General features: G+C 44.6%; 1 protein-coding gene across 1 annotated transcript in view; it reads left to right on the top strand.

Moving 5' to 3' along the window:
- noc2l (NOC2-like nucleolar associated transcriptional repressor) overlaps window positions 1-12,924 on the top strand; it is a 31,568-nt gene that overhangs the window by 7,299 nt on the left and 11,345 nt on the right. The window contains exons 11-14 of the mRNA XM_078254799.1: window positions 4,988-5,099; window positions 8,705-8,818; window positions 10,323-10,424; window positions 10,772-10,915. Coding sequence (XP_078110925.1) covers window positions 4,988-5,099; window positions 8,705-8,818; window positions 10,323-10,424; window positions 10,772-10,915 — 472 coding nt within the window. The remainder of the gene's footprint in view (window positions 1-4,987; window positions 5,100-8,704; window positions 8,819-10,322; window positions 10,425-10,771; window positions 10,916-12,924) is intronic.

Genomic DNA, 12,924 nt, shown 5'->3' on the forward strand with positions numbered 1-12,924 from the left:
CTCTCTTCAGGTCATTGACCAGGTCCTGCCGTGTAGTTCTGGGCTGATCCCTCACCTTCCTCATGATCATTGATGCCCCACGAGGTGAGATCTTGCATGGAGCCCCAGACCGAGGGAGATTGACCGTCAACTTGAACTTCTTCCATTTTCTAATAATTGCGCCAACAGTTGTTGCCTTCTCACCAAGCTGCTTGCCTGTTGTCCTGTAGCCCATCCCAGCCTTGTGCAGGTCTACAATTTTATCCCTGATGTCCTTACACAGCTCTCTGGTCTTGGCCATTGCAGAGAGGTTGGAGTCTGTTTGTTTGAGTGTGTGGACAGGTGTCTTTTATACAGATAAGTTCAAACAGGTGCAGGTAATACAGGTAATGAGTGTAGAACAGGAGGGCTTCTTAAAGAAAAACTAACAGGTCTGTGAGAGCTGGAATTCTTACTGGTTGGTAGGTGATCAAATACTTATGTCATGCAATAAAATCCAAATTAATTGTTTAAAAATCATACAATGTGATTTTCTGGATTTTAAATTCCGTCTCTCACAGTTGAAGTGTACCTATGATAAAAATTACAGACCTCTACATGCTTTGTAAGTAGGAAAACCTGCAAAATCTGGAGTGTATCAAATACTTGTTCTCCCCACTGTAGATGTTTGTTGGTTTGCAATGCATTTATAGCTTTTGATTTCTGTTGACTTTACGTTTTTAAAAAACAATATTATTTTCATTATCGATGAATCTTTACTTATTTTCTAATCAAGTAATCAAAAGATATTTGGTTCACTATTACGTAAGACAAGGATAGTAAATCTTCACAATTGAAAAGCTGGAACAATCACATTTTGGGCCCATCCATCCATCCATCCATCCATCTTCATCTGCTTATCCGGGGTTGGGTCGCGGGGGTAGCAGCTCCAGCAGGGGACCCCAAACTTTCCTTTCCCGGGCCGCATTAACCAGCTCCGACTGGGGGATCCCGAGGCGTTCCCAGGCCAGGTTAGAGATATAATCCCTCCACCTAGTCCTGGGTCTCCCCCGAGGCCTCCTCCCAGCTGGATGTGCCTGGAACACCTCCCTAGGGAGGCGCCCAGGGGGCATCCTTACCAGATGCCCGAACCACCTCAACTGGCTCCTTTCGACGCAAAGGAGCAGCGGCTCTACTCCGAGCTCCTCACGGATAACTGAGCTTCTCACCCTATCTCTAAGGGAGACGCCAGCTACCCTCCTGAGGAAACCCATTTCGGCCGCTTGTACCCTGGATCTTGTTCTTTCGGTCATGACCCAGCCTTCATGACCATAGGTGAGGGTAGGAACAAAAACTGACCGGTAGATTGAGAGCTTTGCCTTCTGGCTCAGCTCTCTTTTCGTCACAACGGTGCGATAAATTGAATGTAATACCGCACCCGCTGCGCCGATTCTCCGACCAATCTCCCGCTCCATTGTCCCCTCACTCGCGAACAAGACCCCAAGGTACTTGAACTCCTTCACTTGGGGGTAAGGACTCATTCCCTACCTGGAGAAGGCACTCCATCGGTTTCCTGCTGAGAACCATGGCCTCCGATTTAGAGGTGCTGATCCTCATCCCAGCCGCTTCACACTCGGCTGCGAACCGATCCAGTGAGTGCTGAAGGTCACAGGCCGATGATGCCATCAGGACCACATCATCTGCAAAAAGCAGCGACGAGATCCCCAGCCCACCGAACTGCAACCCCTCTCCACCCCGACTACGCCTCGATATCCTGTCCATAAATACTACAAACAGGATTGGTGACAAAGCGCAGCCCTGGCGGAGGCCAACTCTCACCTGAAACGAGTCTGACTTACTGCCGAGAACCCGGACACAGCTCTCGCTTTGGTCATAAAGAGATTGGATGGCCCTGAGAAGGGACCCCCTCACCCCGTACTCCTGCAGCACCTCCCACAGTATCTCCCGGGGCACCCGGTCATACGCCTTCTCCAGATCCACAAAACACATGTAGACTGGTTGGGCATACTCCCAGGCTCCCTCCAGGATCCTTGCGAGAGTAAAGATCTGGTCCGTTGTTCCACGACCAGGGACGGAATCCGCATTGTTCCTCTTCAACCTGAGATTCGACTATCGACCGAACCCTCCTTTCCAGCACCTTGGAGTAGACTTTACCGGGGAGGCTGAGAAGTGTGATACCCCTGTAATTGGCACACACCCTCTGGTCCCCCCTTTTTAAAAAGGGGGAACCACCACCCCGGTCTGCCACTCCTTAGGCACCATCCCAGACTTCCACGCAATGTTGAAGAGGCGTGTCAACCAAGACAACCCCTCCACACCCAGAGCTTTAAGCATTTCTGGACGGATCTCATCAATTCCTGGGGCTTTGCCACTGTGGAGTTGTTTAACTACCTCAGCAACCTCTACCAGGGAAATTGATGCCAATCCCCCCTCATCCTCCAGCTCTGCCTCTACCATAGAGGGCGTATTAGTCGGATTTAGGAGTTCCTCAAAGTGCTCCTTCCACCGCCCTATTACCTCCTCAGTTGAGGTCAACAGCGTCCCATCTTTACTGTACACAGCTTGGATGGTTCCCCGCTTCCCCCTCCTGAGGTGGCGAACGGTTTTCCAGAAGTACCTTGGTGCCAACCGAAAGTCCTTCTCCATGTCTTCTCCAAACTTCTCCCACACACGCTGCTTTGCCTCTTTCACGGCAGAGGCTGCAGCCCTTCGGGCCCTTAGGTACCTTGCAACTGCCTCCGGAGTCGTCTGGGATAACATATCCCGGAAAGACTCCTTCTTCAGTCGGACGGCTTCCCTGACCACCGGTGTCCACCACGGTGTTCGTGGGTTACCGCCCCTTGAGGCACCTAAGACCACAGCTCCTCACCGCAGCTTCAGCAATGGAAACTTTGAACATTGTCCACTCGGGTTCAATGCCCCCAGCCTCCACAGTGATGCACGAAAAGCTCCGCCGGAGGTGTGAGTTGAAAGTTTGTCGGATAGGGTCCTCCTCCAGACGTTCCCAATTTACCCGTACTACCCGTTTGGGCTTACCAGGTCTGTCCAGAGTCTTCCCCCACCCCCTGACCCAACTCACCACCAGATGGTGATCGGTTGACAGCTCCGCCCCTCTCTTCACCCGAGTGTCCAAAACATACGGCCTCAGATCAGATGAAACGATTATAAAATCGATCATTGACCTTTGGCCTAGGGTGCTCTGGTACCAAGTACACTTATGAGCATCCCTATGTTCGAACATGGTGTTCGTTATAGACAATCCATGACTAGCACAGAAGTCCAACAACAAACAACCACTCTGGTTTAGATCAGGGAGGCCGTTCCTCCCAATCACGCCTCTCCATGTGTCTCCATCATTACCCACGTGCGCGTTGAAGTCCCCCAGCAGAACTATGGAGTCCCCGACTGGAGCCCCATGCAGGACTCCACTCAAGGTCTCCAAGAAGGTCGAATACTCCGAACTCTTGTTCGGTGCATATGCACAAACAACAGTCAGAGTTTCCCCCCCCACAACCCGCAGGCGTAGGGAGGCGACCCTCTCGTCCACCGGGTTAAACTCCAACGTAGCGGCGCTCACCCGGGGGCTTGTGAGTATCCCCACACCCGCCCGGCGCCTCACACCCTGGGCAACTCCGGAGAAGAAAAGAGTCCAACCCCTATCCAGGCGTATGGTTCCAGAACCAAGACTGTGCGTAGAGGTAAGCCCCACCAGATCTAACCGGTAGCGCTCCACCTCCCACACAAGTTCCGGCTCCTTCCCCCCACAGAGAGGTGACATTCCACGTCCCCCAGAGCCAGCCTCTGCTGCCCGGGTCTGGTCCGTCGAGGCCCCTGACCTTCACTGCCACCCATGTGGCAGCGCACCCGACCCCAGCGGTTCCTCCCACAGGTGGTGGGCCCATGGGATGGAGGGATGTCCGCCACGTAGCTTTTTTCGGGCTGTGCCCGGCCGGGCTCCGTGGCAAACCCGGCCACATTTTGGGCATTTCTGCTTAAAAAAATAAAATGACAATTCATTATGAAAATAGTTGCAGACAAATTTTATGTCAGTCATCTACTCCAATCAGCCACTCCTTTTTAGCTCAAAACAAAATCTCAGCATTTGCAAAATTAGAAAAGCAATTTTTATTCATAACTAATTCAGGAATTTTTATGTGACAAAATATATTTCAAAATCTGTGCAGTGTTTTGCTGTCTGATAAACCTTTAAACTCATGGATCTATTAATCAAACTGGCCTTCCTGAAGGTCCACAACACCTGCGCTTTTGTTAACGCTGGGCTTCTTTTGTTCTGAACATCCACTTAATATCAACACTTAGCTTCACACATCAACATAAAACTCACAGCAGCAAATGAACAGAGCAGAACTGAGAATAAAGGATCTCCTGCTGTGACAATACTGTTTGAGTGACAGAATGACTGCTGGCAAAAAGTGATAAATAAGGCAAGATTATGCACAGAGAACTGCAGTGGTGCTGAAAATTCAGGCATGGAGGGCGGAAGTGAAAAATGTCAAACACTGACTGATATGTCAGTATTGAGAAATATGGTAAGTATAGTACATAAAGCTGTAAAAAGGCCTCAACGTAATATAAAAACGGAGTAATCATGTTTTTATTTGTAAAGGAATAATTTTTAAGTGTATTGTTCAACTTTGAAATACCCTGCTCCAGTACATATCTGTTACTACTCTTGATAACTTAATTGCTAAACGTGTGAGTTTATGCGTATTTAAAAATAATAATATTGGATGAAGCTTTATGTAGTTACCTGATTTTTTTTTTTTTTAATTAACCGATAACGATGACTGTGTCATCCCCAAAAGTCTAATATCTTCTCTAATATGTTACCTCCTTAAATTGTGGCGGATAAACTTCAGCTGTGTCATTAAATTAACTTTATATGCCATATAACCTTATATCACTTAATTTGTGAAACTACCATGTTGCTGTACATTTTGCCAACAGCAGGTGGAGACATTGACCACTCTTTTCTCTCTCTTTATAGACTAGTGCCCACATCAAGATACTACCCTCTGAGGATGCACTGTTGCAGAGCCCTCACCCTGCTGTCCAGCAGCACAAACACATTTGTACCGGTGATGCCTTTCCTCTTGGAGGTAAGACTTCAAGTCATCTCCAATAACAAGCAGTCGCTGTGCATAAATGTGGATCTGACGGGTTCAATGCAGCTTGTGTCATGTTTCCAGCAGTTTAAATTGTTTCTCTCACCAGTAAACTGAACCGAAGGACCTTAGATTTAAAAATATGCAGAATAAACAACAGTCTGTTGATTTTCTTTGTCACAAATGGAAACAATGAAAAGGTAGATGTGATGAAATGTTCCGTCGGTGGTTTGCTGTGGAAAACATCAGTGGCGTATGAAATGCATTTTGGTCTCAACGGCCACAACTGAAGGAGCTCAGGAGGAAACACATCGGTGTGTGCGTGTTGTGTGTCACCTTTGTTATCAGACAAATCACAAGTCACCAACTGACAACATTTTCTCTGGGTCAGGTGTTAAGCACATGATTGTGCGGTATGTGTGCAAGTGTTTATGCATGCTGCGGGGTGGTGTTGTGGTGTGCCGGAGGGGAGTGGTGTGCTGGCAACAGCAACTAGGTTGACCCGCTGGGATTGGTCAATGCATGCCTGTTTGTTTGTAAGTGTTTGTGTGTGTATGTGTGCGCAGCAGTTTGACCAAAGCGATAAAGGGCTTGGTTGTGGTTTACACTCTGGTCCTAACACGCTGTGCAGACCACATCCTCTGCTTATGGCCCACTCTCCACCTCTTTTTCCCCGTACACACACTCAGAGCCCCCTCCCCTAACCCCCGAGCAGCAAACCGTGTTTATTTGTGACGCACAATATTTCCTGTGTTTTTTTTCCCTTTACTGTTCCCCTTGTTAAAAGCACTGGTAAAGGCAGGCTGAGGTAGGCTGCTACTGTTTTAATTAGAGCAGCAGAAGCAGCCCCTTCCTCCTGTGTGTCTGTGCCTGTGTGTGTTCTCGCATCTCCGAGGGGGGTGTATGATTTGGAGCTTCCTGCTTCACCGGCTGTGCGTTGCATGTGTGTGCGTGTGTACGTATGTGTGTTTGTATGTGCATGCTTCAGGGTTGGCCCATGCCTTCCCACTTCCCCGCAGACCGCCACCACATCCTATGTTTGTACAGACGGCACCGGCCAGGAGCGTAGCTTCGCACACTGAGCACAGTAACGACCGCACACACACACAAATGCACAAAGATACGGGGATTCAGAAATAGCTTGACACAAATACAAGACAGAAATTCACTTGTGCATTGTGGGCAGATGTGAAAGCTAAAGTTTGTGGACAAATAGCCCACATGTACACTAGAATGTACTTTCACAGACTAAGATGGAAATGGGTCATCTCAGTAACACTGCAAGATGTAAAATTAACTGTGTAGAATAACTGTCATAACTGAAGGAAACTATCAACATATAGCTGATGTTATATTACTTTAAGTGCTGTCAAACTGTAAAAAACAACTTTTTAAAAGTAAACTTTCCATTCAGAATCTTATTGGCATCCCTTTCGGCGTCTCGCCCTCGCCATCCACTCAAAACCTAACGTTGGCCTACTACTCCTTGGCCAGCTCGCAAGCCCAAACAAGTGTTTGTCATCACACACTCAACTGCCATTTTAATTCCAGAGCTCTCCTCCCTACTTGCACATGTTCCACCAAAACAGTTTCCTTCCCCAGGCTATTTTGCAAAGGCACCGTACCTGCGTCCGGCCATGCGTCCAACATGATTGTGATTAGGGCTGGACAATATATCGATATCTTGCCTTATATCAATATGTTTTCAAATGAGATATGAGATTAGACAATACTGCTCATATCACACACACACACAGGCTCTAGTGCAGCAGCGCCGGTTCATACTGCTGACATTTGTCTTTAGTTTTAATTTTTATTAACACAAGTGTATATTTTGTTAAGCCTGAGAGGAAAACCTGTATTTTTACCAGTGTTTCCACTGGTAACGTTCTGTTGTGGTGGCCGCAACGGTGAGAAACACGGAAGAACAGTAGCCTATTACTGGATACAACTAACTTCAGTGCTATGAGTAACAGCATGTGAGACGGCGCCTGCTGGACCCGGGCGAGAGTTGTGACCCATGGCATTATTATTGTTGTTGTTATTATAAAAATGCAGCGCAGTGACGATACAGACATTTAATACACAAGATGTTTGTAACGCTGCTGACCCGCCGAAGCGCATTCAACCCGCGCTGGAGCCGTTCATGATGAGTCAGCCGTCACTCTGAGAGTAGAGAATCCAGTCTGCAGTGTTGTTCAGACACTTCACTGATAAACCTGAGAACTGTACAGTAACAATCGGCATTATGGTCAAAAAAAAAAAGTTTTTTTATCATACACTTCAGTCCGCTCTCGCTCTCTCTGCTTCTTTTAATCAGCTTTCTCAGAGATAGGCCAGCTTTTTATTTAATATAGGCTATTTATTTTTGATAATTTTTCATTTACATGTAATGCAGCTGTATATTTACAAACAGGAAAGGAAACCCTGTCTTTGTATTTTAATAAAAGTGCTTGTGGCTTTAGCCCACTTACTAAAAAAATACAGAGATGTCAGCCAAAAAATACCATTTTTGGTCCATATTACCCAGCCCTAATTGTGATTGGTTTAAAGAAATGCTAATAAACCAGAGCATGTTTTTCTCCTATCCTGGAATGTTGTGTGGACTAGCCAGACCTTCCTCCGCAGCGCTGTGGAGATGGGTCTGGCAATGCAAGACTAAAGTAATAATTTTATTTTTATGGATTCCTTCAGTATGGGGTATGGGGATCGTTTTCAAATCGAAATCGGGATTTGAAAGAATGCTGTTAGCTAATCGTGAAGTGGGTGCCATTTAATAAAATGTGAATATTTAGTTGAACGTTTGGTGTAACATTTTTTATTCCTCTTTTTATAAATATATTTACTGTTTTTTCACAAGATAAATGCTGGAATAATGTTACATATCACAGATCCTTTACAGAAATGTCCCTAGTTTCAGTGGATTTTTTTTATTTATTTTTTATTACCTTAATTAACATGATCGTAGAAGGTGCAATATGTAGATGGTGATATTGAACTGAGGCATATCAGAAATTTCGGTTTACAGGAAAGTACTGAGATTTTTTTATTGGAATTGTTTTTTTTATTATAACTTTATTATTATTATTATAACTTTAGCTTTTGTGATAAACGTTTGACTGTTCAATGTTCCATGCTTATTATTATTATTGCTGGCAATTCTGTTCTCATCCTGACATGTTTTATCTGTTACACAGTGAATATTGAACTTTAGCTATACTTGGAGGAAAAAAAAATCGTAAATCAAAGCGTAATCGCAATATCTGGCAGAAAAAATCGCACTTAGATTCCCCCCCAAAATCATTTAGCCCTAGTATGGGGTGTGTCTTGACTGGATAATTGGGACAACAGGTCGATGACCGTAACAAACCAAAAGAATGATAGGAAACAATCATAATGAAGGACAATAAGCACAAAAGAAAACAAAGGTTATCAGATCACATCTTGCCCACATGTTTTGCACTTGCTTTGGGTTCTGGTTTCATGTTCTGTTCTGTGAAGTTGTATATATTACACTATAGTACCAACTAATAATATTGAGCATTTCTGAGCAGTTGGGTCAGAGTTCAACATTGTCGGTTTATGCCTTTCCTTCATAGATCCTCCAACAGGTGGACTTCAACAAGAAACCAGGGCGAATGAGCAAGAAACCCATCAACTTTGCAGTCATCCTGAAGCTTAGCAAGGTCAACCTAATGGAGAAAGCATACAAGGTAAGTTTTACTAGGATCCACCACTTGTGAGGGCAGATTATTTTCTATACAGTTTGTATTTGGTGTGACACTGCACGGTGTGTGCTCCTGTTTGTCTGTGCTTCTGATCTTTCTTGCACTGAGAGGGTGCAGCAGCTGATCAGATGTGTGGTTTAAGTCTTAGTTAATGTTATTTTCACATTGCTCCCTTACACTACGTGTTAGCCTGCGTGTGTACATAAGGGGATTGAGGGCAATGCTGAAAGCCCCTGTCAGGGCCCTAAAACTCTACGCCCTCTGTAACCATGCTCAGTCCTGCAGCCAAGAGGATTGCAGCACAGCCTTCTGGGATTATCCCCTGCACTCCGCTCGCTAGGGCTGTTTTCACTGCTGTCACCTGGGCAGCTGCCACGAACCCCTGTCTCGTCGACTCACAGCCGACCTGACTAAACGCGCACTGGTCTGTCCAAACCTGAATACTTATTAGTCCACATAGGCTAGAAAATGTTTCATTTGTATTCACACAATGTATGTCTTCGTCTAGCATGTTGACTAGGCATGTTATTTCCTAGTGCATGATCTGCAGAGTAATCTGTGAATCCCTTCTGTTTATAAGCCTGAGGTGACCGTATTCAGGTGATGGATTGCATGACCGCTAGGCTAAACTTAGCCTGCTAATCCGACTGAATTGCAATTTAATTTCAATTTATTCACTCAGAAATCAGCTAACGTGAGGTCAGTTTGGGAGGGAGTTATTTTGTTTTTGCCGAAGCCGAAACATCTCGATAGCCCGATAGGGGAATGATTCTTAGATGCATTGTGATTTTTTTCCCTGGAAGAATGTCGTGATGCAGAAAATTAAATAATTGGAAATTTACCGATGACATTTTTTTTCTGCATTTACACCCCTAATGCAAGTTGTCTAACTAAACTAAAAGATAATGAAAGTAAATGTGTCTGTTCATTTTAATTATGAATCATTACAAAGGTCAGGTTCAGGTCCAGTCAAAACAGTGCAGCTTAGTTGACTTATAAGCACCAGTTGCATGTGTAAAATATAGCGGCTGTGGATGAGAGGGGAGTTTACTGCTGGAAGTCAAAAATGTTTTGGCGCTGATTTTCCTATGTCGCTGGCTAAAACCTCTTTAGGGGGTGCCAAAATGAATCCTCTATGCAGGAAAAAGCCTGCATACAGAGCATTGCGCAATCAGGCACCTGCATATGTGGCTGAATTACTTCACCCATACTCGTCAGCCTGCTCTCTTAGGTCTGATATGTTAAATTTACTGTCTGTTCCACACACCCAGATCTTTTGAGTCTGTAGCACCTAGACTTTGGAATGCTCTCCCTCCACCCTTACCGTCTGCTGTTTCTGTGAAAAATCAGATAAAGTGTATTGTGTTTTTAATATGTATCTTGTGTGTTTTTATGTAAAGCACTTTGTGATTTTATCTGAAAAGCGCTCTATAAAATACATTTTATTTACCTAATTACTTGTCAATCTTGCTGTTCTGTTGCATTTTAGGACGGGTTGATTGACCAGCTGTATGACCTGATACTGGAATACTTTCACACTCAGACCAGCTCCATCGGCTTCCCGGAACTTTCCCTGCCCACCGTCATTCAGGTAACACAAACTTTCAACTGATCCTGGAATGTCTTTATCTCCCTATATCTACAAGGTTGTACAACACACACACACACACACACACACACACACACACACACACACAGGTGATACAGAATGACATTGATTCAGTCTAAACTACTGTAATAAGGATGCTGTGACACTGAACATCAGTCCCAGAGTTTAAAACCTCTCTGAATAGATGATTCAGAATCTGTCGGGCTGAATTGGCTCCCCTCTGGGTAAACAACCACAAACCCTACTCTGCTGTGCTGTATGGGCGGACTGGATGATTTTTTTTAACACGGGTTCCTCCTTTTTTATACTCCCCCTCCATGGCCCTGCAGCTGAAAGCGTTCCTGAAGGAATGCAAAGTGGCCAATTACTGCAAGCCGGTGCGCCAGCTGCTGGAAAAGGTACAGGAGAACAGCAGCCACATCACAGGACGGAGACAGAAGGCCGCCTTCGGAGTGGCCGATGCCACGGCTGTGGTGAGTGTGTGTGTGTGTGTGTGTGTGTGTGCACGCAAAGAGGGTGGAAGGGCAGGGGAACACTGTCTTGTCCTGATTTTACAGGCTGTGTTTCCAGAGTCCTCATTTTACCTCTTCCATCCATTAAAATGTTTTTTTGGCTCATATGGCTTTTGAGCGTTAAAAAACAAAAAAAGAGTTGTAAATGCAGGTGCTCTTCCATCAAAACACAATTATAACCCTGATTTTCCACTGGCTGCGATCTGTGCTGCGATCCGGATTTGTTCTGTCCTCCGTCACGCGGCATACCACACCGGGAGCATCTCAGAAGCGGAGCGTCGTGCCTGCCCAACTCGCAGATTATATTGTCTCTACTTGGTACTTTACAGAACGATCACGTGTTTATTATGCTAGTATCTACCTTCTACTCCAGGCACTCCTACAGTAAAACTCCATGCCTTCTCTTTTCTGGCATTGTCTTTATAAAAAAAAGGGGAGAAAGAGGGTGCTGTAATTTGAGTGAGCAGTACATAATATTGCTGATGACTAGTGATAGACAGATTTTTATCGGCCGGCCGATATTTGCATTTTTACGCTGCTGCGTTCGCCGGTTTTCCCAGCATTATTTACAGACAGGCGTCCACAGGCAGCTCTGTGTTGCTGGAGACACTGCAGTTCACGTGCAGACCATGCACTGCCCCTCCACCACTAGCACCATGGCAGTCTTAAATTACAAATCAAGCACTTTATTTCAATGGCTACTTTTCAGGTTTATTGTATTCTTGTATTTTGTGATGACCTGATTATATCTGTCTTATAATATGTCAGCAAGCAATGCATCATCAAGGCTGTGTTGTAGATGTTGATGAAAGCCTTTTACCCTTGCACAGTTAACCATATGCAGTGCACCCATCCATATGATGCACATTGCACACATAATTTGGGTTGAATGTAAGATGATTGCAGAAATGACACTGATCTGTCTTTTTGTTTATTATTTTTAAAGAAATGGCAGAGCAGATTACGAAAACAAATCCAGTGTGGCAGTGTTTACATTTTTATGATGTAAATTGAGGGAGCAAAAGCAGTATTGGCTCCAAATGTCGGCTTAAGAAAATCGGTAGCCCGTATCCGTAATCGGCTAAGGTTGATGAAAAAAAATCTGCATTGGCACTAAAAAATCCATATCGGTCGATCCCTACTGATGACAGCCAATCATCTACCATCTAGTCATACCATGAGGATGAACTTGTCGTTGACTAATGCTCAACGATAAAACGATGTTCATCACACTAATTGAGTGCCAAATAGCGTGGTAGTTAGCAAATAAGTACAAGAAGACAGTCGCTTAAGTAGGCCATTATGCCTGTATTATAAATGTAAATTTTCTATACACTGGGAATCCATAACATGCAAGGCTATAGGCTATTATTATTATTATTATTATTATTATTATTATTATTCGCATTAGCAAGCTCATTTAAATTTTTTTTTTTTTAGCAAACTGTCTTTTATGCAATCGAAAGTCACAAAATGAAAAATAAGCACTGTGAAAGATTTTGCCACAAACTCAAATGGCTTCTCTCCTGTATAACTAACCTCTTCCACGTCCCTCTCTCCACCCAAACCCGTGTCTACAACCTATTAATCAAAAAAGTATTAATTTCTTACACTGCACTACTCTAACTTTTATTCTTGTATTTGTATCTTATTCTATTTTATATCCGTTTTATTTTCATACCGTTTTTAAGTGCTCTTTAATGTTTTATGTAAAGCACTTTAAATTGCCTGGTTCCTGTATGGTGCTATAGAAATAAAGTTGCCTTGCCTTACAACCTCAGTCTGTCACCAGGGCATATGAAAGCTTTTGTCTTGTGCCTGTCAGTCAGTCACCAGGGCACACTGTGGTGCCGGTCTGTCTCGGAAGTGTAACATTAACTGCACGGCGATCTTGCCATTATATTGCAGCAAATGCTGTCTGCGTGAAGTTTTGAATACTGCAACCACACTGTCCTCTTTATTGGCATTGC

Source organism: Sander vitreus, chromosome 7, assembly GCF_031162955.1.
Source record: "Sander vitreus isolate 19-12246 chromosome 7, sanVit1, whole genome shotgun sequence".
Taxonomy (NCBI): Eukaryota; Metazoa; Chordata; class Actinopteri; order Perciformes; family Percidae; genus Sander; species Sander vitreus.